At 54.6% G+C, this 26,048-nt stretch overlaps 1 protein-coding gene across 1 annotated transcript in view; it reads right to left on the bottom strand.

Moving 5' to 3' along the window:
• Positions 1-2,000: 2,000 nt before the first annotated feature.
• The window catches only part of XXYLT1 (xyloside xylosyltransferase 1), a 37,358-nt gene continuing 13,310 nt past the window's right edge, over positions 2,001-26,048 (bottom strand). The window contains exons 3-4 of the mRNA XM_056358576.1: positions 17,258-17,390; positions 2,001-3,130 (exon numbers count right to left, since the gene is read on the bottom strand). Coding sequence (XP_056214551.1) covers positions 2,734-3,130; positions 17,258-17,390 — 530 coding nt within the window. The 3' untranslated portion in view covers positions 2,001-2,733. The remainder of the gene's footprint in view (positions 3,131-17,257; positions 17,391-26,048) is intronic.

Raw genomic sequence — 26,048 nt, forward strand, 5'->3', positions numbered from 1 at the left:
GCACCGCTGGGCCGTCTGTGGTGCCTGGGGAAAACCACCCCAAGCTGAATTGAATGTTTCACTTACCATGTCTTTTCCAGCTGAAGAAGTCAGTGAGTTTCCCAGTGGACCGCCATTTGGAACAGAAACATTAAAAAAAAAAAGGATTTTCCTTTTTTGGAAAATACCTAAGCAAAAGGGTTCAGCCTAGGGCCACAGTGGCCGCATGAGGACATAACCCCCTTCGTAGCCCCCAGGACCCCACAGAGAGGGGGAAGGTGCTCCCAGCCCTGTGGAGAGCATTCCCCAGCCACAGGTGGAGGTGGCTCAGTGCCTGGCCCGGCTCCAGGGGCCCCTGTGGGGCAGGGGTGCACCCAGCCCCATGCAGACCTGGCTCCTGAGACCAGCAGCCTTGGTGTCACCCTGTGGCAATGCCATCCCAAACCCATCACGGTGCCCTCGGGCCAGCCCTGACACCGGGAGCCACCCCAGAGCTGCTCAGCCCTGGGAAAAAGCCATGTTTGCTCATTGCCCCACTGCTCCCCAAAACCAGTGACATGAGCTGCCTGGCCTGCATTTCCAGCATGGCCATTCCAAACCAGTGGCAAGGTCCTGCCCTGGCACGTGAGGCCCTGTGTGTCACTGGTGCCACCGGCGTGCCTCGACTGGTGAGCGCAGGGCTGAGTCCTCGCAGCAGTACCCCAGGCACGGCCGGGGCAGCGTGCATGGGGCAGCCTCGGGAGCTGCTCAGGCCAAGTGCAGGGGCCTCAGGACAGGCCAGGGTGGTGACGAAGCACTGATGCCAACCACGGGACGGTGACGCTGCACCAGGAAGCCCTGCCCCTCTCCCTGTTTTGCCCAGCAAGCCTGAGAAAGCAGGGGCTGGGGCGAGGTGGCTGGCTGCCGGAGCTGCTCCCAGCCGCACATCCCCACCCAGCTCACACCTAAGAGAGCAGCACCGACTGCACCCAGCCTCCGGCATCCCAGGGAGGGCATGTGCTCTCCGGGCACAGCCACAGCTCCAGCCAGCTGCGCCACTGCAAACCCCCTCGCTGCAAACCCTCCGGGGAGCATCGACCCCCCTCGCTGCAAACCCTCCGGGGAGCAACACCACGTTGCATCTGGCCCTGCCGCAGCCTCGGGCGCCCTGGCTGACTGCCTCGCCTCGCACAGCGAGGCCTGATCACCTTGCTTTTTGGGGAGAATGTGAGTCTAATACAGCAGACTACTGCTTCGTTCACTCACCTTTAATCGCCTCTTTGCTGTTCCTTCCCTGGGGATGTAAAAATACTTAAAAGCTGAGCTTTTGTGCTATTTCGAAATGGATCAGTTCAGCAAATCAAAGCAGGTAGCTTACGGATGCAGCCTGCATTGCAGCCTGCTGTTCCCCTTCCATCGGTTAGAGGGAGGAGAGCCTCTCCTTCAGCAAAGACAACGTTCATTCATTCATCCACGGGCACAGGGGAAGGCTCCCAGGGAACTCCTGCCACACACCATGCGTGCCATTATTAGGTTAAGCCGTAATTAGGTCCCCAACCCTCTTGCACATGCACATCACACGGATGCACACACAAACACACACGCAGGCACATGCTGGCTTGGTGTAAAGAAAGCAGGGCTGGAAGCGGGTTAATGTGCTTGTGCACCTCTTCTGACAGAGACCTGTGCAGGAGCAGCTCACACCCGCCAGCTGGGCCAGCCGAGACAGGATTTATGTAGGAACAGAGTGCTCCTGCCTGAAGGCTGCTCATTCACAGCACAGGCAGCTCCCGGCTCCTTCCAAACCAACCCCAGCTACGGCAATGATCATGATCTTTTTTTGAAATCTGGTTTATGTGCCGGCCCGTTTATTTGCATCACTCGCTTGGGACAGACATGGGATAATCACAGTGATAAGCTATGTGGGGCACCACATTCAACTGCCCAACAGATATACATCACGTACCTTTTAATCATGACGGTAAAAGCATGAAACCTCCAATCACACAGGACTTCAGTTGTGCCGCAGAAAAACAGCCAAGTGCATTTTACATCTGCAGCTTTATTCTCGTACAAAAAGTTAAAGGCAAAGCTAGAAAAATGAACCTATTGGTACACACTCGCTGAATGCTTCTAAGACAAGATAGGGCAGTAAAGCTTTTATTGCTAAGAAGAACCAATGGAAGGCTTTAAAGCTCATCTAGCATTCAATTTTTGTTTGTAAGTAACCCAATTTAAAGCAGCTTTTCAGTCTTTAAAACCCTCTCGCCTCTCTGGAATGCTTCAAACAGAAAATGACCTGAGGACGGTGCCTGCGTGAAGTGCAGAAATGGGCCACCGGGGAATGCCAAAACAAAAGCCAACTGCCTGGCTGTGGGCTCCTGCTGGTCATTAGACAAGGCAAGGCTGCACAGCACCCAGGGAGCAGCACCCTGCCATGTGCAAAAGCAGCAGGCACTCGATGGCCCCTCTGCTGTCCCTGTGCCCCAGCAGCTGTGGCACAGACTGGCACCACGGACTTGCCCCAAGCAGAGCCAGGAGCTGAGCCCCGGGCATGGTGACTGTGGATGTTCTGCTCCAACTACCAGACTGCACTTCCTCCTGGAGGGGTGAGGTACCGGCAGTGGGATACTAAACGCTCTTTGGATCCCTAGGGATCCCCCAGGTTTGCAACAGATCAGGTCTGGCCACCCTTCCTGAGGGACTGCCGGTGCAGCCACTATGGCTTTGCAGCGCCTGCTGCAGTCAGAGCTGCTCCCAAGGGCGGTGGGTGCCCTAGTCTTCAGGTATTGGGGTGTTGCAGTTCCCGTGGTAAATTTTGACCTCACCCTCGCACTGGAAGTACTGGTCGAACACATCGCTGTATCCATGGTCCCTCCACCATGTGCAAAGCTGCCGGTTCCACGTGCAGTCAAGCACGTGGAAGAGCTCTGGGTGCTCCATCCCCACCATGGTGAAGAAATCCTGGTCCCCAAGGTGGCCCTTGAAGTGGTACTTCTCTGTCAGCTTCTGCACCATGGTGGGCTCCAGCAGCTGGTTGTAGAGCTTGGACTGCCTCATGGCTTCCAGGTTCAGCAGCAGGACACCACTGTTAAAGCCGGGCAGTCCATCAGGAGGGGGGTCCCCCACTTTGGTTTGGGGGTTCTCACGGCGATACTGCCAGAATGTGTGCCTGCAGAGAGGAAAAACAGGAACAGGGGAATCAGGCAGTGCAACCCAAAGCCTGGGCAGGTCTGGATCACAGCAGAGGATCTACCACCCACCAAAGGGAACAGGCAGTGCTTGTCTTCTGCTGGCTGGAGGTACCCAGCCTCCCAGAGCAGCCCAGTGTTTCACGGGCTGCATCTCCCTCCATCCCCCTGCACAGGATATTGCTCAGACCTCAAACCACTCTTCTTGCTCTCTCCTAAAGACGCTTTTGTTTCTACCAGCATGGCTGTGGTGAGGCAACTGGATACAGGATTGCACGACTGCTCGTCCCTGGCTATGCAGGGAAATGAAAGCACATCCCCAGTGCGTAGGGTGAACCACCAGAAGTGCCCCCACAGCTGGTACATACCAGGAAAATGTCCTGCAGTTAACAGGATCTCGGCAGCAGTGCTCACATCGTTATTATTATTTGATTAAGGGGAAACTCCAGATCAAAGATGGGCCCTAGTTTGAGGCTGCGCAAAAAGGCTTGAAATAAATCTGAGTGGCAGAAATGTTTTTTCAAAATAAAAATAAAAAAAGAAAGCCAACGGCAACATCTCATTAGCAAACAAGCACTGCCTTCAGCATGTGCAGCCCAAGGAAGGCTCAGCTGTAGCAGCTCTGGCAGATGCAGTCTTCACCAGCTAATTTGCAGCTGCCAAGGAGAAGGGAGCAAGTGCAAGTCTAGCAATACACAAAACTAACTCCAGAGGGTGATTCAAATGGGAAAAAATGTAGACTACCTAAGCAAGCAGCCCAAAAATGTCTTTGGCTCTTTCCTCAGCCCTGGGGCAGTGAGCACACCCCACCATACCCACATTGGCTGCTCCCACTTGCGCAAATTGAATTAATCCCATGCTATTACCCAAGCAGCTGGGCTTGAATCTGAAAGTCTTCTGCCCCCAAGCAGCATCCTCTGCTGCAAAGCTGGGCAGCTGAGAGCTGGCCAAGCCTGCAGTTTGGAGGAGGACAGGAGGGATCCGTGGCCCCCATGCCACCATCTGACAGCCCAAGGCTGCCAGCACTATGGTCTCCTTCCAGCCCTAACACTTACCCTGAAGCTACAGCAGGGTTTTCTTGCACCTTGCTGTGGAGATGTCAGGAAGAAACACTGTTAGAAAGAATAAGCCAAGCCTGCTGCTGGTTCCTGTCTGAATCCGTCAGACACTGACCAAAGTCTCCATGCACCTCCAGGAAACAAGAAGGCATTGGTAGACAGTGTGGATTTACCATCCAAAGGTTTAAAGTGGTCCCACGCTTGGAAGCTGAAGCTGGGCTAATTCAGATGTAAGAAGATGCAGGGACATTAGTCAGTGGGCCAGCTCCAGAGTCATGGTGGGTACTCCCCCACTGCAAACATTTACATTGAAAGTTTTCTTGTAAGAAGCTGGGTTCAGCTCCAACAGGTACCTGCTCAGGGAATCCTACAGTTTGTACAAGGATCAGACTATTAAACCCATCCTTCCATCCTGTCCTCTGGATCCCCAGTACAGCACTGCAAGACTGGCCAAGGTGAGAGCCAGGATTTGACAGCCACCAGCAGAATTATCCCAGCAGAAAATGTGGATCTATTAATGATGTCAACTGTGAGCACCTTTTTTATTTCCTGATCTGGAGAACCACAACCACCACTTCCTCACATCTTTCACATGCATCGCTTCCTTACAACTTTCCATTTAGATGCTTTAGATTCAAACCTCTGGTATTTCTCATTTAATTAAGGATCTTTATGCTGCTTCCTTTCGCCTATACCGGATGGAAAGGGTTTTTCCAAGTGCCAGTTTTCCATGGAAGGAGGGCTCAGTTTTTGAGCAGGCGTCTCCACGCCTCCTGGGGAGAGGGAGCGGAGGACTGACCGCCTTATTGGAGCCCACGGGCAGCAGTGCTCATTTGATCTAAAGGGAAGGGATAAAAGGGCTCTCTGCCTCCGCAAAGAGCACTTATGTCTTGGGGACAGGCACCAGGTCACCACAAAGACAACTCGTGGATGCTCATGAGAAAAGGAAGGCAAAGCACTCTCCACACAGCATTAGAGGAAAGCTCAACCAGACCAGACCCAGCCGTGCACCGATCAGCCTCCTGAGGTGCTCAGGGCCAGGGGTCTGAGCAGAGACTGGCTCCAGCCCACGTCAGCATACTCTGCTCTCACTGCTTCTCCCTAGCAGTGCCAGGAAAGCCATCCCCGTGCCCAAAAAATGATGCTGGAAGCTGGCAGGAGGGAGAGCAGTACCATGGAGGAAAGCACCTTTCCAGCTCCACAGCAGCGGAGCCAAGTCCTTTCATGTTCTGACCTCCAAAAACACACTGCCCAGGCCGAGGGATGAGATTACAGCTCCTGCAAGCAACTAGAATAGGAAAAATGCAAGTGCCCAAGCCCTTGGCACTGCCAGGCTGCAGTGGGGTGAAAGCAGATCTGTATCAAATTATGCCATTTTTCAGCAACGTTGTTCCCCAGCGGATTACTTGGCGACGGCTGATAACGAGAAGGCAGCGATGTGCCCTTTTCAGCAGGGAGAGGCGACAGACCGACAAGCAGCAATTGTTCAGCCCTTCCTCCCGGCACCAGCACGGCGTGATGGGGCCATCCTCCCCCAGCCACACGTGGGGACCACAGGAAAGTGGGGCTGGGGGGGGGAAGACAGGACCATCCCCAGGGAGCGATGCCAGGGCAAGATCCAGGATGCGATGAGCTGCAGGCGGCTCCGCAGTGCCGAAGCTTGGGAACCTGCTTGTAGCACCGCACCGCAGCCCTTCCAGCGCCAGGCTCAGGCCAGCCGAGGGAAAGGTATTCTGGCAGGGCTGCTGGCAGCATCTGTTCAGCCCGGATTTCACTTGGCTTTTGTCCCTCTAATGGAAGGGTTTGGTGCTGTCCTTCTGCAGGGCCCAGGACAGAGAAGAGCATGGCTGAAGGGCACCTCTACCCATCTGGAAGTGGAAGGAGTGGTGGGTACGAGAGCATAATTTTCTTTGGAGGAGATGGTGCTGGGGAAGCACAACAACCAGCCAGCCAGTTAACCCAGCCTGTGCCCCGTGCTGCTTTGTCCTGCCTCCCCTGGGCACTCACCTCAGATTTTAGAAAAACACGGGGGACTTGACGAGCATGCTGTCAGGATGCAGGGAGGGGGTGCAGCCTCCCTGGCCTGACACAACCATTAAGGAACCGAACCCCAATTGGATGCAACGGAAACATCTCCCTGCCCCAAGCCCCCGGAGCAGCCAGGATCTCCCTTGGGACAGGCAGCTCAGGCAGGGCAGCATGCCACCAGCCCTGGCTCCGGGGTACCCTCCTCCCTCTCTGTCCGCCCCCACCCTCCATCCCCCAGCAGTGAAAACCAGGGCAGGAAGGCAGCCTGGAGATGCTGGCCACCACCGGGATGCAACAGGGCAGGAAGCTGCCGGCCGGGAGGAGGGGAGGAGAAAGGAAGAGGAGGCATTCCGAGCTTTTGTTAACTGCCCTGATCCCTCTAGACAGGAGGGGAAAGAGGTGACCCCGGGCCCCAGACCCTGAAGCACGGTGCGGGGGAGCCACGCAGGGCTGCTGCTGTGAGCGCCTGCCTGCAGCCCCAACGGGCTTTGCTTTGAGGAGCTGTTTATAAACAGAGCCGGCGTGTGCTAGGAAACATCTGGAGAAGAGCATTTCCAAGCATTCAAATGTCAGGCCCAGGCAGCCCAGATAAAAAACCCTGCTTCCACCAGGACTTCCCTTGCTGGCTCAGCACAGGGCGCTCCGGCCACACCTCCCCGGCCCCCCAGGCTGGTGGTCCTGAGCCCCAGCTCGCAGAGCTGCCATCGCACCCTTTAAAATGCCTCGCTGGGGATAGCTGCCAGGAGCAGAAGGCACCTCTCCACCTATCAGCTGTATTTTGCAAGTCCTTCTCTTGCTTTAGTGCACAGCAAGGGGCAAATGCTGGGTGGGGGAAGACTTTGTCCAAACCCGCAAACTTCCACTTGTTTACTTCAGCTCTGGGTTATGGGACAACCTCGTGCGATGAGCTGGAAACTTCTGGTAAGGCAGCAGGGTGCCCTTGCTGGCAGGAAAGGCAGGGCGGGGGAGTTATTGGCAGCTGGGGGACCAACAGAAAGCCCAAAGCACCAGCCTCACAGGCAGCAGACTGGGCTTGGGTGCCTGTACCCACCCAGGATGTTCCAAGAGGCTGCAACCCTGCCACACCAGGTGCGCAGCCACCACTGGCCTTGCTGATGAGGATGTGGATCCTCTCCATGCAGACTTGTCTCCAGAAAAGTGGACAACCTGCAGGATCCCACCCATGCAGCTGGGGAACCAAGGAGCTGGGTCAAAAAGGCATGAAGTGAAACCAGATGCTAGGCCAGACCCAAGGTGGCTGCGGTCAGAGGAAGCTCCTGGAAGCCTGTGGGGTCTCTGAACACTGCTGTGCACCGTGCACTGTATGAGCCTGAGCAGTGCAATACCCAGGGAGGAAGGCTGCACAGCCTCTCCCCCACCCAAAGGGGAAGCAAAGCCAACAGCCATGGGATAAAGCCACAAAAATGAGGGGTCTGCAAGATTCTGGATGCAATAAACATCCTGGACCAGTGAACTCCTTGCTGGAGCTCACTACTTTGCTCCTATCTCTTGCAAGCGCTGGCAGAGTTTGTGCCAGCTGCTGAGGAGGGCAAGATGGGAAGCAGCAGTGAGCCAGCACATTGAGAACACACTTTGTCACCAAGCCTCTCACAGGGGTCAGGGGCTGGGGGACCCTGAGCCCCAGCCAGCCAGGCATGGGGCTCCTGGCACAGAAGGGAAGCACGGGCTGCCAGCTATCCCTCTCTGCACCACCCTGACAGCAGCCCTGCCAGCCCAAACACCAACTAAACCAACAAGCGCAGGGTCTTGCTACCTCTAAATACGCTTTTCAGTTTCTGAGCCAGAAAACAGACAGCTGGCAGCGTTATCCCCAGCTGCAGCTGCTGGCAAACACCGCTATTCCTGTGCAGTAAGCAATGAGGCGTGAGCGCGCCGCACTCCTTGCTCCACGCTGCTGCCAGCGTTCCCCTGGGGCGGGCAGGAGGATGCGGCACGTGGCTGCGGTCCTGCCGAGCGATGCCCAGCTGAGCTGCCTACCTGCTGGTGCCCAGTTCCTGCAGGGCCCCAGGGAGCTGGCTGAGGAGCTGGGTGGGATGGGAGCCCCAGTGGTAAGTACGCAGTGTCCCGATGGGGACAGGGGGACATGTCTGAAATGGAGGGGGAGAGAGCAAACAGAGGTGGCAAATAGTTGTAAGGGCTTCTGGGGACAACAGATACAGGCTTAAAAGCAAGCTGGCTCCCACAGCAGCCTGAAAGACCCCCTGACAGCAGCTTCTGTCCCACCCAGAGGAGAGGATGTGGGTGGTAGGGAAAGAAGAGTGATGGCATGGCGATGACAGTGGCTTTCCCCGCTAATCCACAGCCAGAACTAAGAGCACAGCCAAGAAACCTCCCTGCACCCTTCTCCTTTCCCTTAGCTAAATCTCACTGTGGCAGGCAGCTGCCCGCCCCTTACCACCACTCTGACTGAGATTAACCCCTCAGGAAAAGGATGTCTTCCCTTCCTCCGGCTCCCCCCACCCCAAAGGCACCGCTGCAGTGGAGATGGGCCCTTCCAAGTTTCTGCTGCCCTGGGGCTGCACCCCGCACAGTATCCGACCCAGGCTCCCCCTTCCCACCCGGCACTGCTGGATCGGGGTGGGTAAGCTCAGCCCTGCCGCAGACAGAGGCTTTCCAACAAAGTGGCTCTTGTTGCTAAATGCTTATTTCCCATGTGCAAATGCTAAACCCCTTAAGGAGCCGGGGCGGCAGGTTCAGTACCAGCCTGGTCCAGTGCGCCTTAGCTGAGGCTGAGCAGCTTGTGTAACCCAGGAAATCCCAGCTCTGCGCTTCTTGGGAGCACACTGCACCCAGCGACGAGCAATGGCATCCCCAACAGGACAGTACCCCCTGCTCTGGAGGGGTAAACATCACCCTGGGGCAAAGCAAGCCCGGCTCCCAGCCTGCGACAAAGGGCAGGATGCATCGACAAAGGGCAGGATGCATCGCTGTGCACACCGGGACCACCCTACCCTCCTCCCATGGGTTCAGGGCAAGGGTCCAGCTCAGGTAGGACCTCCAGCCCTCCCGTGGAAAATGCTGATGAACTGATGGACTGAGCTCTTCAATTAAGACATCAGCGATTCCTTAATAAACTTCTCACGTATGCACAAATTATGTCTCTAAAGCACTGATCTCTACTACAGCACAGTCTGCATGCCAAACTAAAAAGGCCTGCATCTGGAGCAGCAAAATCGTTCCTGATCATTATACTTCTGTGTGGACTTAGCAGTCCAAAACTGGGCACACTTAAATAGATGATTAGTAGCAACTTGTGAACACAGCTCACAAATGAAACCTTTCCTTGGGACACAGATTTTCAAGGTGTGCCCACCTCACCAACTAAAATTTTTGCACCCCATGCCAGTGCTAAGATTACCCTCCGAATGGAGGTGGGACCATAAATCCCTGTCTGGGTCGCGTCAGCTTCCTTCCTTCTATAGATAAATGCCCGTGGCGCTAGCGGCAGTGCAGAGCGATGGGCTGTGTGTGTTAGATCAGTCGTTCGCTCAGCGCCAGGGAAGGATGGGGGACAGCCTGTTCACAGGGGAACTCTGAAACACCACGGGCCCAATTACTGCCAAAATGGCAGATTTCTGTTAACAACTGTGAATGGACTCTGCTCCAGCCGTGCTCTCCTGCCTGCCTTGGAGGCGCAGACAGCCCGCCCCAGGCCGCCCTCGCCCACTGACGGGGCTCTCAGGAACAGGGGAGATGCCCTCCCTTCACAGATGCTCACCTGCTGCTCAGGGGAGGAGAAATAGAAAGGTCTGTCTCCCTCCATCCCCATGTGGGAGTCCCAGCCATGGGACACTGTGCTGCCACAGGGGAGTCTGGGCACGGAGGGAACTGCCACTGAGCTTCAGAGAGCAGGAGGGCATCGTGGGAACCCCTCCAGAGGATTGCCACGAGCTTCCTCATGCGGCCCCAGCACACATCACTCCATGAAGCACCCCAACTATGCAGCAAAACCTCTCAATTTCCTTCTGTTTGTTTGTTTGTCCATCAAAAGGCTTCAGCTCTTGGAAGCTCTTTCTCCACCAAGTGCTGGTGAGGAAGCCCTCGGCTGAGCGGCCCCATCTGCTCCTCCTGGCCCACCTCCAGATGCTCAGCCCCAGCAGCCACTTTCCAGAGCAGATTCAAGAGCCAAGCTGGACTGGTTTGACACCTCTGGTAGTGTCTACAGCCCAGACTTCCCCCCCACTCTGCTGCAAAACCTTCACTGGGGTGCAAAGAGTCACGAATACCTGTGCTGCACAGGCCAGCTTGAGCCTTGCCGCTGCCCATGAAGAGCATTTTTCTTAGCCTCAAAACAAGCTGTGACCTCCAAAAAGGATCAATGCCCAGCATGGACCTGCTCTTTCTTCAGTTCATGCTCTCATGTCAAAAACAACCACTGAAGATGACAGCAGTTGTGCAAATACCCAGCTGGACCTAACCAACTGCTCATGATGCTTAGCGTGCGGGATCTACCCTTGCAGCCAGGTACCCCAGCAACCCCAAGATGCCACTGGTGTGACACCTGCCTCTGGACACCGAAACCAAAAATGTTCAGGAGCTGAAACTGAGAAACAGCAGAGCTGAAGACAAGTGCAGGTATGGTAACTCATACATGCTCACCTGATGCACCCTGAACTTATGTGCTATGGTCAACAAAAAAACTCCTGTAGCAAAGTCACAGCAAACTTCTCAGGCAGCTTTTGGAAATGAGGCCCACCACCCACGTGTACTCTCTGCATGACAGCAAAGTCCTTGGAGGGAAAGCTTGAACCCATGCTTGGGAGAGCCTACGCAAACACACACAAGTGTCTTGGTTGTTGGAAAAAATCATGTTTGTAACGCCCGATACTTCAAAAGGGAGAGTTAATAGTATTAATATTATTGATAGTATTTGTGCTAATCAATGCACAATTGTGGTTGTCAGATCTTGTCCAGTTTATTCATTGTTTCTAAATGACATTTCAAGTTTGCTTGGTAATAAGAATAAGTGCAATGGGTCCTACATATTAATGATGTGCACAGATGTAAACAAAAAAATCACTTACTTTCTTGGGTAATTTTTTTTTTTTTTAATCAGAAAGTAATGCTGAATTCCTGAAATCAATTCTGCTGCCAGTTCCTTGCAAGTTCTGCTTATTCTGTAATTTTGGCTGCTTCTTGGCATCCATTGCGAAAGAATTCCTACAACAGTCCCCCTCATGCATCAAGCAGCAGCACTTGCTACAGATCAAGTCAAAGCCTTGAAATGGTTTAAAATTCAAAGTGTGCAGGGTCTGGCTTGCAGGACTGTGGGCAGGCAGCATTGGCATCACCATGCCTGGCAGGGCACAGGCATGGCAAATGTTCCTGCCTTCGCCAACTGAGGGGCTTGGGAAACATAGAGCCCGTCATTGCAGGCAGCTCCCGGCTCCCCCAGGGCAAAAACACTTGGAAAATTGCTAAGTCTCCAGATCAGGGAACCTGCCTGCATGAGCAGCCCTCAAAACCAGCTGAACTCAGGCAGGAGGACCTGCCTGCTGGAGATGGTTATCTCCAACTCTGGAAAGCTCCATCCCAGGCGACAGCCCACCTGCACTGCTATATCTGACAACCACCACCAATCAGCCGACATCCAGGGAATCCAGCTGCTCCTCCTTGCTTGCAGCTGTCAGCAGTTCTTTAGGGCTTTTTTAGATCCCAAGAGAAGGTACAGGACGTACTGTCTCAGCCCTGCCTGGCTGTGGATTCAGCATTAGCCTGCTCACAGCCCAGGATAACTCAGCTCCTCTTCCAAACATCTGACAAACTAACTTAGCACTGCTGCCACTGAGCTCCCAGTGAACATCAAGAACCGCAAGCGCTGCGCCTCCAGGTCCAGAGGCTGCACAGGCTTGCTTCCCCTCATTACTGGCCTTCTCAGGGTTATTCTACCAGCTCTCAAACAAACAAAACTAATGTGACAGAGCACACAGCACACCTACAGCAGCTCCCACATGATCACAAGCAGAAATGATGCTTTTCCTTTCCACAAAATAATGCCCTGTTCAAGCTCTCCCTAGGTTTTAGGCAGAAGCAAAGGCAAATGGCCCTGCAGCCATACAAGGACCCAAGTGTCGGTCCTTTGTAGTCTGTAGCAGTCTCTTTGATGTAGATATCCTTTCCTGCAGGACAAACTTTTATCATTTCCAGCACTGTGGATTCCCAATAGCTTTTATTAAGCTTCTTGTCATAGGGGACAGCAGCGAAGATCTTACCCAGAAGCAGGAAGGGAGGCAGCAGCCACCCTTCCAGCCCCAGCTATGTGCGTCCTTGGACCTGAGGAGCTTTTGGGACCTCTCCTGAGGTCCACCGCCACAGCTGGTACCTTGCTCCCATCTGGAGCGAAGAGGTAAAAGCACCCGTCTGAGGACCTGTGGGTTAGTTCCTCCCTGTTGCCAGCAGATCATTCATCTCCAGCATGACCTCCAAGGGGAGCAACATGAGGGCAGCATGGAAGGTCCCAGGCGGTGCCAGCACTGGTGGGCACTCAGAGCCCACCGCCACGTGGCAGTGCCAGTAAACAGCACCAGCACCACATAGGAAGTGAAGGGGACGGGATGGCCATGGGGACGGGAGCTGGGAGCATGGTGCAGCATGCTGGTCTGGGGTCAGCCTGAGGCTGCTGAGAGCAGCTATGCAATCAATACTGCTGCTCTGCTTCCTCTCACATGCCACTAGCGTGACCGGAGGGATCTATAACCAGGAAACTGTAAGAATAGGGTTTAAGCTCTGCCTTCTGTCTTCGGAGTTTTCAGGACATTTTGGGGAGTTCCACAGTATTTTTGCACTCTATTCATCTCAGCCATAGGGCTGCTTGGAAATGGGGAGACTTTTCCCTTGGGCACCTGAGGCACTGAGCTCAGCCAGGCTGGCAAGGAGGCCCCCGGGGAGGTCTAGGCTGCAGCAGCATCTGCATGAGGGCACCCTCACCATGCCCCAGTGCAGACCTCCGCTGCACCCCAGGTGCAGCCCCTGCTGCTCATGCCTGGTCAGGAGGCTGTCCCGCAGCAAGCCGTGCTTCATCTGGCCATCGCTCAGCCCCACCGCAGCCAGGACCACAGCTAAGCCGCCCCCGGGGCCAGGCACGCACCCCGCACACACCCCGAGGACAGTGACCTGCCTGCTCGCCTGGTAACTGGCTCGCCGGCTGCATCTGCAATGCTTGCCTGCATGTTTCCTAGCAGGGCAAAGAGCACAGAAGGGCCTGGACCTCTCAGTTTGGCCAGGATCTGACATGGAAGGCCCAGTGCAACACAAATCGCTCATCTTCTGTAGCCTGGTGAGCAGGACACCGCCAGCACGCCTGAACAGCTGAAATGCTGCAGGGGACAACAGGATTTTTAATTAAGATTATGACTCTGCAGAAACTCTTCCTTGCATGGAAAGCCTTTTAGACCAGTTAAACTTCAGGTGCAGATTTTAATCTTTCCATCAAAATCACCCTCGCTGAAGCGGGAGCTCCTGGTCTTGGCTGTGGCATGGATCCTCTGCAGGCAGACACATGAGCAGGCATATGTCAGTGCTGGGAAGAGGCTCTGCCTGTAGGCCAGTGTGCCAGTGTCAACCTGGCAGGAGGCATCCAGTACTGCCATGGACAGCCCACAAGCCCCTACGAGCCTAGTGCACAGTTCCAGTGTCCCCTGGCAGTAGGGGCAGCCTTCTGTGGGACGAAGCTCTGTCTGAGAGCCCAGCCACAGCGGCACTGACCATACCCCACGTCACACGTCGCATCCAAAAGCTGCAGGCAGGACAACACACCTGACTCACAGACAGAATGCTGCTCCCCTCCCTGCAGCTCCAGAGAAGCAAACCCGATGCCAACAGCCTCAGACTGACTCCTGCACCTGACTTGGGCTCCTGCAACCTCCCCCTCCACACCCAGGACCCCCTGCCAGACACCGACCTGCAGGGCACCACAGGGAGGCAGCTCTGCAGGGCAATCCACAAACAGCTTCAGCAGGAGCTGCTGCTCCCCACAGGCCGCTCCAACCCACCCTGAGCAAGCCCAACAGGCAGGCCAGCCCCAGGCTGTGCAACAGTTAAACCTCAGCATTTGCCTTGCAGGAGGGCCAGGAGATCCTGTTGCTTGGAGAAATGTTTGTCCAAGACAAACAGCAGCCGGGCATTGTTTTAGCATGAGTCAAACAAGTGGAAACGCTCCTGTGCCATCCTGTTTTGCTGTCTGGAGGTTTCCCTCTACCTTCAGGATGTGCAAGCAGGCTCCAAGACGTTTCCTATTTGCTGTTCTCTTACTCCTCCATTTCCCGCAGGCGTCTGTGCCCAGCACTGCTCAGTGCAGCAGCCTGAGCCTTGTGCAGTCCCAGCCTGTGCCTGGAAAGTGCAGCCTACAGCTGGACAGCCAACAGGCAGCTGTTGGGAACAGCACCGCCTCCTAGAAAAAGGTGCATCATCTACAAAGTATGCTGGTCTGCACCCATGTGACAGGCCAGGTAGATAAGCAGGATTCAACACAGCCAAGTGGACTGATCTCCATCCACCTTCTCCATTGCTACAGAGAGGGGAAGATGGCACCTAGACCTTTCCCAGCCACTGGCTTACCCTGCCCTGAGGGTGCCAGTCCACAGTCCTGTAAGCAAGCTCTGGAAAGTTCTGCTGCCTTGCCCCAACCCTCTGATGTTTTGCCGCATGCTGGGGCAAAGCTGATGCCACAGAGAGCTGCGTGAAGTGGGGAGGAAAACGTAAGTGGCAATGGAGAGACCTCACCATCGCCCTGTAACCCTCCTCCGCAATCAGTTTCTCAGCTGATGCTTCAAGCCTGCACACGTGGCAAATCACACGGCTGGAGCTAGCACCTCTTATTTCACACCTACAATGTGTTTTATCTTGCTAAAAGTATAAAAATAGCAAAGAGTTATTTATTTTTACAAAGACACTCACGCTTTGTCAGCTCATGTTTTCGTCTGGAAACCCTTTTAGCAGTGAGGTGCGAGCCCTGTGGGGCGGAGGGCTCGGCGGGAGGGCGGGCTGGCGTTGGCACAGCTCACCGTGCAGCGGGTGATCTGGCGACGAGAAAGATCAGGAACTTGTTTTCACATGAAGATCAAAACAGCACAAGAAGAAAAGCACAACATAGTCCAAAGTGACCCAGAATGTTAAAACTGCAACAACAGAAAGTTCAGCCCAAAAATGCAGCCTGTGAGGGCTGTTAGTGCTTGGCTTGTTTGTCCCCGCTGCGGGTGGCAGGAGAGGGGAGAGCACGGCTTTGGCTTGGGTCAGATATCCAGTACTCAGCCCCGCGGTCCCATGCCTTGTCCCCTGCTGTGCCGGACACCTCTCCTTCCAGCGGAGCACCCCAAAGCTTAACTCAGTCCCCTCCTCATCCTAGAACAACATCCAGGCAGCGGAATGCCATCCCCGCTCCCTAGCTATGCGTGGAAATCATGCAAAACCGATCCCTGCAGAGACAGAAACACGGAGCGATTCCACCATGGACTAACTGCAGGCAAACGAATGCTTAATTTATCCTGTTACAGGCCGTACCCCTAACACACGGGATCTGCCCTGCTAGGCAGCACTGACTGAGGCTGACAGTCTGGCACAGCCCTGCGGCCACACTTGGCTGTCGCTGCTCCCTCCATCCTGCTTTAAGCTCTAACAATTGGATATGATTAACTGGGGCTGGATTTACCATTCTGGGCACCAAAATCCTGCCAGGACACCCAAAGCGGATACAGTAGCCCTCCAAGCTCTGAGCACAGTGCCACCCTATGGAGACGAGGCCTCAGCATTCATGTTCCTCTGGTCCCAGCTCACCCTGCCGAGAGCACAAGCCAGGAGGAAAGGTGACACTTCTGCCATGGGCACAGAGATGTTTTTTTCCAGCCTGGGAACAGTGGTGACTTCCACATTTTGGGCAACCAGAAATGCTCCCGTGACCATGCGCTCAGCTAGCTTGGGCTTCTAGGAAAGAATCAGTGGAGATTAATGACCATCAATCCTCCGCTGGTGAACTTCTCTCTGTCTCCACCCTCACCTCACCCAGGTGCACATGCAGCAGGAATGGCTGCTCCACCACAAAGGCAGCTCAGCCTTTGCCCAAGAGTGCTGCAGGACATGTCTTAGGAGGTTCAGTTACTGATCTCACTACTAAGGCTGCCAGTAGGGAAGGAAAAGACATACAGAGCTCTTAAACTTTTTTATCTTTCTCCGAGAACATTTCCATTAGGATTAGCAAATCTAGCCAAGCCCTCAGATGCTCAAATTCTGCTCAGCTGAGAAGCCATTAAAGCATCCTGAGTTGATGATCTGATTCACCCTGGATTAAAACAAAATCTGAGGTTTATCCTTGGAATAACGCAGGCTGAAGTAAACCAGTATTTTTAAGCACCAGACTGGAAATATCTGTGTCCCTGAAGCCCACCAGTGGCCTGTGAGTGGGAAGAGCTGGGCCACCCCTCAGTGCACAGCTCCCACTGCTAGCTGCCACTACAGTCGCCACTGGCTGTTGGACCAAGGGTCTGAAGAGCAAGCGACCATGGAGCAATCCTCATGCTTGCAAGCCCAGGACACCAGCAGAGTTGCCCACTCAGTCTTCTCCGGGGGAATATTTCTTCAGCAGAAGGTGCACTGACACTCCAGGGACCCAGGATCTCACTGCTGCCCAGCCTCAACCCCTACTCTCTGCAGTATTCACAGCCAAAACCTCTGAGTCCTGACATATGAACTGAAAGCAATCACAGCATCTCAGCAGGCACGGCTGGGCAAACACACCTCTAGCAGATGTGCTATAATCTAGGTATGGATTTTGGCACCAATGACCAGGAACTTGGCTCTGGAAGCCTTATGATGATGCTTGAGAACAAGGAAACCAGCAACACTACACTTTATTCATACTGACCTACAAGTTTAAGTCCCTCTGCACGTATTAAAGCAGAAGGACTGCTTCCCACTAGATATTCTTCCAAAGACCAACCTGAGTTGAAGAGAAGACGCAGCAGCTGCCTGCTGCCCACCCCCCTGCTCCCCGTGGTGAGGGGGCTGTACCTGTATACTGGCTGCATTTCCCTGGCAATCCCAATGACTGCTCCCTCTGGGAAGTTGTCAAACTCATCAAACAGGTCTCGGATGTTGGTCTTGTACTTCAGGTCCAAGTCTACCTGGATGATCTGGGTTACTTCTGAAAGCACAAAGAAGAGAAGTCAGTTACATAAGACAAAACTGTAACCGGTGATTACCAGTGGCTACTTAATGAATTACATTCAATGAGGATTTAGTGCAATAGCCTTGTGGGCAAGACTCAGCCAATTCAGGGCAAACACAATCCAGCTGCAACCTCTACAAAGCTACCAACCTGCAAACACCTCAACAGCATTTACCACTGCGCTTTTTAGGCATGATTTACTTCAGAAACCATTTTTTGTGACCTCCTGCTTCTATCCACTCGCTCCTTTCTTCCAGAAGACTGGTTTTTCATACGACTGAAAACGCAAGAGGTAACTTCAACCCAGCCTCTCCCTTCCTGGAAGTGTTTCTGCAGGAGCAGCCACACAAAACCCCATGCTCACCTTCTGCCACCTACTTCTGGGAAAAGCTACCAGCTTCACGAGCGTCTCCCAGCTCCAGCCCCCAGTGCATCCATCCCTGTCTCAAAGTTTCAGAGCAATTCCCATCATGGACAACATCAATAATTCAGTCAGACACACGACACCCTCAGTAACACCTGCACAAACGCATTAGCTGCCAGCAGCCTGACAGGGGGTCCCTCGAGGGCAGAGATTACAGCCCCCTGCCTGCACAGAACTGCTGGTGGCCTGCGGCAGCCTAGAAAACTTTTATTATGGCCAGTGGTACTCTGTCAGAGCCAAGGAGGGTCATGCAGACATGGAAGCATCTTCCACTTGCAGTGGGAAAGCTGAGAGCAAGGAGAGGCTGGAGGACACCATTACCAAGGCCAGGCCTGAGCTTGTTAACAGTGTCAGGGCCCTGCCTGCATTTGTCATAGTCTCCTCTGCAGCACACGAGACCAACTGATGGAGATGTTGCTTGGGAGAGGATGCAGGAGAAGTGCCTTGTCAAGACTGCTGGTGCCAGGTGGATCTGGAGATGTTGTACAGATTGCAGCAGGCCAAGTGGAATGCAGCAAACACAAACACTACGAGAGATCAGACCATCAGATGGGTTACCCCAGCACCGGGCAAAGCCACGGTCGCCTTCTGGCCAGCCAAGCTCAGCCATACTCGGGGACTGTGAGAGGAGCGGAGACACCCCCCATGGGTTACATAAAGCTGCCGCTATTTATATGTCACAAAAGCCAAGAGCAAACAGGCCAGGTTGCTTAGCACTTGGCACTAATTGGATTATAAAGACTGTGTCAACCTGTTTCGGCCCCACTCATCATGCACAGGTGCCATTACAGCTTCCTGCAGGCTAGATACGTGCATCGCCGCTTTCACAGCAGTGAGCAAACCAGGCCTTCACCCTTCATCCTGCCCAGAACCTGCAGGCAGGAGGACAAGCCCAGCCTGCCCTCACCCTCTGCTGCCTGCATCCACCACGGCTACAGGCCGGGCTTCCAGCAGGCTGGCACTTCAAGGTGCTACCCACACTCCAGCCTTTGCACCACTGCGGTTCCTCACCCCCTCACCCCACCATGCTTGCGACAGGTGGGGTACACAGTACAGACAGGAATGTAATGTGTACCAAATATGTGAAAGATTGCTGTAAAGAGAAAAGGATGGATTTGCTCTCTGGTTCCACAGTGGATGAGTCAAGAAAGAACAGGTTTAAAACAGAGCAAGAAAAACTTGAACATATAAGTTATGAGGATAGGGAAGAAGATGGGCTGGGTGGTTGTGCAGCTTCCAACCTCAGACTCTTCCAGAAGAGCTAGGCACCACTGGTCAGAGCTGGAAGATGCACCAGCTGCCTGCTGCCCACCTCCCTGCTCCCCATGGGGAGGGGGCTGTACCTGTATACTGGCTGCATTTCCCTGGCAATCCCAATGACTGCTCCCTCTGGGAAGCTCCCAGCTACCCCTGGTCTGCTGGGAGAGAGAGCAGGAGGCAATCGCTCTGTTTGCAGCCCCCAAAGCCACTGTTGGGACTAGAGACCCAGAGATGCTGAGAGCAGCCAGGCATGGGCAGCTATCCTCCAGCACAGGAATGTAGCTTTGCCATGTCAAATGCGTTCATTCCTTGGTGTTTGTGTTTCAAGCAGATGCTGGGCTATACAGCAGCTCTGAATTTTTTGCAGATCCTGCGCTAATCCAGGGCTCTTGGCAATTGGTCATATCTACCATGCTGTCCTCATTTAAGAGGGAAACAGCCCTGTGAGGTTAAGCAAGAAATATACTGCTTACTCTGCAAAGCATCCAAGCAGAAATATAAATCAAGGAGAAACAGTATCTAAGCCACAACCCAGGCTGTATCTCAATTTATTTTTTTAATATCCATCAGTCTCTATCTGCTAAAGGGAAAGGCCACACTCCCTTCAGCTGGCAGTACGGCAATCCCCAGGCCTACCTAGTATTTACCACCACCATAATCCTCTGTTTGCAAAGATTTAAAACCTAGGCGTAGTAATTCACTACAGGGTAAAGCAGGTCTTGACCTGAAAGCAATTTCCCTCAGCCCTCCTAACTGCCTTAGAAATTGCTAGCGCCACACAAGCAGATGAATAGGCTGAGCGGAGGTTTTCTGTAACAGGGAATAAGATGTATTCCAAATACCCCAAACCTCCCCAGTGGTCCATACCACAGTGGTGCAAAACCCCGGACCCTTTACACTACTGCACATGGGAATATCCAGACTGGTCACAAAGCTCCAGGGTGAGGAGACCCAGATCTCCAGGGCAAGGGGACCTCAGATCTACAGCACAAGCTCAGCCCAAGGGAAACACGGGGGAGCCTGAGCCCTCCAAGGCTCTTCCAAGGACGGGGAGAGGAGATGAGGTTCTCGGGAGGATCCCAGCACCACTCGCCCCAGTGCACAGCAGTCTTCTGACGCCTCATCAGGTTTCAATTAAATCAACCACGAGGCACGTCATCCGATTGTTCTCTAAAATTACCAATGAACGTTAACTGCAATCGATCACAACGGAGAATGAAAGCTGAGCGTGGGGGAAGCTCCAACGCCAGCTCTGCCTGCGCCAGCACCGCAGTGGGCGGCAGGCTCCGGAGGGTCCCTGTGCAGCCTGGAGGGTGCTACCCAGCAGCAGCAGCCAGCCACCCCCGAAAGCCTTGACCACAGCAGGGAGCAGAGCACAAGTGTAGCTCCAGTGCTGAGCAGCGATGCCAGCGCCACAACAAGCCCAGCATGGATACTCATGGTTTATTTACACAAACACGCTGGCTCATTAGAGGCTCCCTGTGTTTGGCTTGCCCCCCTGTGTGTTGGTCCCATGCTGTGCTGGCAGAGCCCCCCAGGATACACTAATGAATCAGACCCAGAGAGCACAAAGTACCTTTTTTTTTTTTTTTTTATAAGCAAGCATGAACTGTAACACCGAGACAAAAATGAGCATGGGTGACATTACATTAAGCGCCACTTTGCAGATGCAGCTTGCACAGATAGATTAATGGCCAAGAAGATTTCTCTGCCTGGGACTGGCAAGGGGCCAGGGACTAATATTTATGATGTATCACGCTCTTTTGCCCTTTTACCAAGTGCTTTGTCCTGACTGCCATGCGGGGGCGGAGGAATCGCGTGCTCTCTTAAGCACAAACTGCTTGGAGGGGTCCAGCTGGAAATGTGGGAAAAGGCTGAAAGTGTTTTGCTCAGCAAGTGCATTTTCTAACTTTGCCATACTGTGTATTACCCTCTGCTCCATTCAACTCTGGCTCTCCCAGCCACAGTGCGTAAAGGGGAGTCATGCCACTCAAAGCAGAGATGATCTCCATTAGCAGTGACAGCTTTATGGCACAGGACGGCCCTATTTAAAGCTTGTAATGTTTGACTGCAGCCTCATACCAGTAGCCACAGCAGGGCTGTTCTCTGGGCTTGGCTCAAACCCTCCCTCCAGCCACGTCCGGAGGAGGAAGACCAGCTTCAGGGATGTACAACCCCGCAGCGGAGTCTGCGGCGCTGGAAACAGGAGAGAAAGCCACCACCAGTACCCAAGTCACCTTGCACTGGGGCTCAGCTGCCAAAGAGAGGGAGAATCAGAGTCCACAGCAGGACTCCAGAGAGATGCTGGTGCAGACCCCCTCTCATGCAGGTGCTCCCTCCTTCCTCCAAGAGCAAGCAGGGGGGCACAGCAAGCAGAGGTCACTTCCCTGTGCCGTGCTGCCCAGCATCCTCTGTCAGGGCCCACAGCAGAGCTGTGCTGGCATGCAGGCAAGCACCCGACTGCATGCCGAGGGGCCCAGTGGGTTGTCTGGATGCCTTGAGAGGTGCCCAGGAGCCCCTCTGGCAGGGGGCAGCTTCTGTAGCAAGTCTGATGGCCCTTCCCGGGAAGCACCAATGCCACAACCTGCCCCCCGGCCCAGGGGGCACAGAGCAGGACAGGAGCAGGCAAGTGTGCAGCGAGCCAGACCATCCCACCAACATGTGGTGCGACCCTTAGGAGCCCATCGCTCTTCTCAGAAGAGTCAGGACGGAGCGTGAGTGGCAGCGGGGGCACGGGGAGGAGGGGCACTGCTTCAGCCGACCCAGCCAGAGCTCTGGGGATGCTGTGCAGCGAGCAACCCTGTAGCAACTGTTACTCCTCCAGCCCTTCTTGCCTGCAGCCACTGTTTGGAGCAGCCTGTGGATGGGCAGCCTTGAGCCTGCCTGTAGGCTGGGACTACTTTCCCCTAGCCTGAGTTGAGGGGATGTACTGCAAGAGATTTAAATAGTGGATTTAGAACTACAGGAAAGTACATGGATGATGGATGGAGGGTCAGGAGAAGAGGAGATGCAAAGGCAGCAGCCTCCATGGAGCCTGGTGGAAGCTGCCAAGCACACAAGCCTGTGGGCACAACTCCTTGGCTGCTCTGGGAATGCCAGCTGCCACCTAGAAACCTGTAGGGAGCAAAGGAGATGCCCTTCTCAGCTATTCGCATTCTCCTGCTCCGATGCTTTTGCCATCAGCAAGTCACTGCCTCCCCAGCACTGCAGGCAGCCAGGGCATCCACAGGTCACCTAGTGATGGCCAAAACTCATCTCTGGAGTACAACGTGCTATTTGAGAGGCTCCTACATGAGCTACAAACCTCCTGGACACCAGGCATGCCTGAGTAGGTGTGGGGAGCCCAGGGCGGTTTACCAACCGTGCATCGGGCTCTAACACACAGGCAGAAAAGCAAAAGACCCTGCAGCCCCACAGCCTGGCCTCTGCATGCAGCACAGGCTGCTCTGCCAGCGAGGTCACACTTAGTCCCAACAACTTTCCCTGTATGGCAAAGCTGAGCCCAGATGGCAGGTGCAGGGCTGGGGCGTACCTCAGCTCCAAACCCTCTTCTTCCATACAAACCACACCAGATCTGAGGCAGAGGCATGCCACCGCTGGCAGCCACCATCACTCTGTGGAGAGGGGAAAAGAGTGAAAACATTAACTTTGTGTCCAGGAACAAACAGCAAAATGGAGAGCTGCCATTACAATGCAAAGGGCAGAAGCTGTCCAGCAAATGGTTTGGTCTTAATTGCTGTTAACTAAGCAGTGGTTTAACAGCTTTACAGTAGAAGCAGCAAGAATTAAAACCTCCTGGAGGTGGTGTAGCTCTCCAGCCCACTGTGTTGGCACAAGCTCAGCTCATTCCTCAGGGTACAAAATCCTGCCTGCAGCTGGTCTGGCAGCAGAGGTGCTGCAGGCAGTGGTGGGATGGCTGGAGGGGACAGGCCACTGCCCTGCCAGCTGCTCTATGCCCACATCTCAAACACTCTCTTGAGGCAGTTGCCTGTCACCAATGCTGGCAGAGATCTGATCCTGCTCCTGCCATGCTCCGCACCAGGGTCTCCACAAACCTGTTTTTAAGGACCTAAACACCCTGCTGCACCATGCCAAGGAGGAGGGACCCCCCTGGCATAGAATCATAGAATTGTTTAGGTTGGAAAAGACCTTTAAGATCATTGAGTCCAATCATCAACATAGCACTTGGCATGTATCAGACAGGAGCTCCCCGACCTCCCAGCACCTCCCCTGCGTGACAGCAGCCACTTTTTCCGGCCAGAGGCTGGCGCTTTGCACCCATCCCATGCAGAGCAGAAGAGGTGAGATCAAGGAGGACACCACTGGGATTGCTGACCATGCCTCACATGCTGCATGGCCCAGGCACACTGCTTCACCGTTCCCCGCAGAGCCAGCAGCAGCAAGTCCTGCAACACAAGGAGGCAGGAGCCCCCTCCATCCTTCTGGAGACCGTGCAGGGGGCAATGGCCTCGCAAGGGCAGGGCGATGGGCTGCCAGATGTAGAGTGGCTCAGAGACCCTTCCTCAGGGACAGCAGCAGCTGCAGCCAGCACGGGTGACACTGCACGGTGAAGGGATGGGAGTGTCCCCTGCTGGCTGCAGCTCTGGGTGTTGCAGGGCTGCTGCCGGGGTCTTGGGAAGGGCCAGCTGGTGGCTGTGCTTTTTGCCACTTGATTTGAATCGCCAGAAGGAAGAAGGCCAGGAGGACCAGGCTGTCCGATTTGGGGTCAGCAGGGCTGGAGGGCTCATGTCTGCAAACACTGGGTACAACTGGACAGCCTCCCCTACACCTCTCTCCATCACTTTGAGTTTGGATCTGTCTACCAATGATTTTTTTCCACCAGGTTTTATAGCTCTTCCCATCACGACGGGGTGAGATCCCAAGGAAAAAGCAGGAGCTGTGAAGGACTAGCAGCAGCTTTCAGATCACTGCCCTGGGCAATAAACCTCTTGGCGCAGGGATGCAGCAGACCCTGCTCCAGTGGGCAGCGTGCCTGCCGGCAGCAACGCGTGGCTCTGCAAAACTGCCTGTGCTGGCTGCGAAACCAGGATCCTCCGCCCTCGCCGGCTCAGAGAGATGTGTGGCCAAGAAAAACACGGCTCCCACGGCCAGCACCAAGGCCAGGCACGGGCACAGGCTTGGCAACAGGCTCTGGAAGGTCCCTGTGCAGCCCGGAGGGTGCTGCCCAGCAGCAGCCAGCCACCCCCAAAATCCTCACCTGCAGCAGGGAGCAAGGCACAAGTGCAGCTGCAGTGCTGGGCAGTGATGCCAGTGCCACAAGCCCAGCATGGATACACACAGTTTATTTACACAAACATGCTGGGTTTTCCATCCTGCCCTTCATTAAAGACTCCCTGTGCTTGGCTTGCCCCCAACCCCCAGGTGCCGGCTGCCCCCAGCCACTCTCTCTCCTGCTGTCAGCAGGGCTGTGAGCAGCTTCCTCTCTGGCTGCGTCTCCCCCTTCCAGGCCTTATTTTTGCAACAGACAAAGTCCCTCCCCTCTGCTTCCAGAATTAATCACTGCTGCCCCTGCAGCTGACCCCGACAGCACCGGAGAGCCTCACCCAGAGGAAGGCAGCCAAGGCTGGGCACGCATGAAGCACAACACGCTCCAGGGAGCTTGCTGCCAGTGTGATGGCGACTGGGGGGGGCTGCAGTCCCCCTTCCCAGGAAACAGTGCTGCTCCAGAGCCCACCCTCCCAAGGAAAGATGATCCTACAAATCCCTGCACTGTCAGGGCTTGCCACGGTACAGAAAGCTTACCTTCCACTGCCCACTTAAACACAGGTCCTTGCCTCTGCTGCGCAGCCAAGGGTCCCCTCTGCTCCTTGGGGCAGCCTAGCAGCCCCCTTCTCCCTCAAACAGCTGAAGAGGCTCCCCTCCCTGCAAACAGAGGCCAGGGGAGGGCAGGAGGCAAGGCGGGATGTGCGTAAGTGCCCCAGCTGCTAAGCAGAGCAGCGCAGAGCAGTGGCTGCTGCACAGCAATTCCAGCTTAACAGCTAATTAAAAAATTAGGCTGCCTGCCAGAGACAGATGACAAATCATCGCTACCACCCACACAGGGCAGGCACCTGGGTGAGCTTAGGGGTCTGGTGCAGCAGCAGCACCCTGGGTACTGAGGGCAGCATCATTCCGCTTGCCTTGCTCGTACCCCACAACCATCTCCAGAGGGATGGGGAAGACTCAGCAGGAAATGGATGTGTTTTGTTTCAGGAAATTAATTTTTCCTGTGCATCCAAGTGTCTCCCCACAGTCCATCAAGGTCTCAGGCACTATTTAACAGTGCTCAACACCTCAGCTCCTAACCAGACTCCAAGGCAGAGACATTGCTGTGCATGCAACAGCTTTCAGGATGGAGCTGGCCGTGCTGCTTGCTATGTATTTAATATATGGTGCCGTTGGGGGAAGAGTGTGAAGACACTTTTTGGAGCTGGAGGAAGAGCAGCAGTAAACCTTTTAATCAGACAAAATAAGGTTTAATTCCACGTTGCCATAAATTAGAAAGCAGTGCAGATGGAAAGTTGTGAAGTAACGAGCGGGTGAGATGGAAAGGGAAACCAAAAACAGATACAGGAAAATAAACGCATTAAGGTACATGAGCTCACATCCCAATTAACTGCACACGGTGGGGGAAGGGGCTGAAGGCAGATTTTGTCCTTGTTTCTTCCTGCTAAGCTCTAACGAGCTATGGCAGGGCAGGAAGCAAGGCCGTGGGGGAGAGCAGCCCTGGCATCAACGCCAGGTGATCCCCAGCAGCTTCCACCCTTCAGGGATGGGGGAATGAGGCTGGCTGGAGAGGGAGGAGGGCAGCACCCACCTGCAGCACCAGGCACAGAGACCTGCTGCTCTACGAGGGGTGGAAACAGCCCCACGTGCCTGCCCCGGCCTGACAGATCTAGGACATCCAAAAATAATCACTGGTGGCACTGCAGCAAGGGGCGGCCAGCAGA

Source organism: Falco biarmicus, chromosome 13, assembly GCF_023638135.1.
Source record: "Falco biarmicus isolate bFalBia1 chromosome 13, bFalBia1.pri, whole genome shotgun sequence".
Classification (NCBI taxonomy): Eukaryota; Metazoa; Chordata; class Aves; order Falconiformes; family Falconidae; genus Falco; species Falco biarmicus.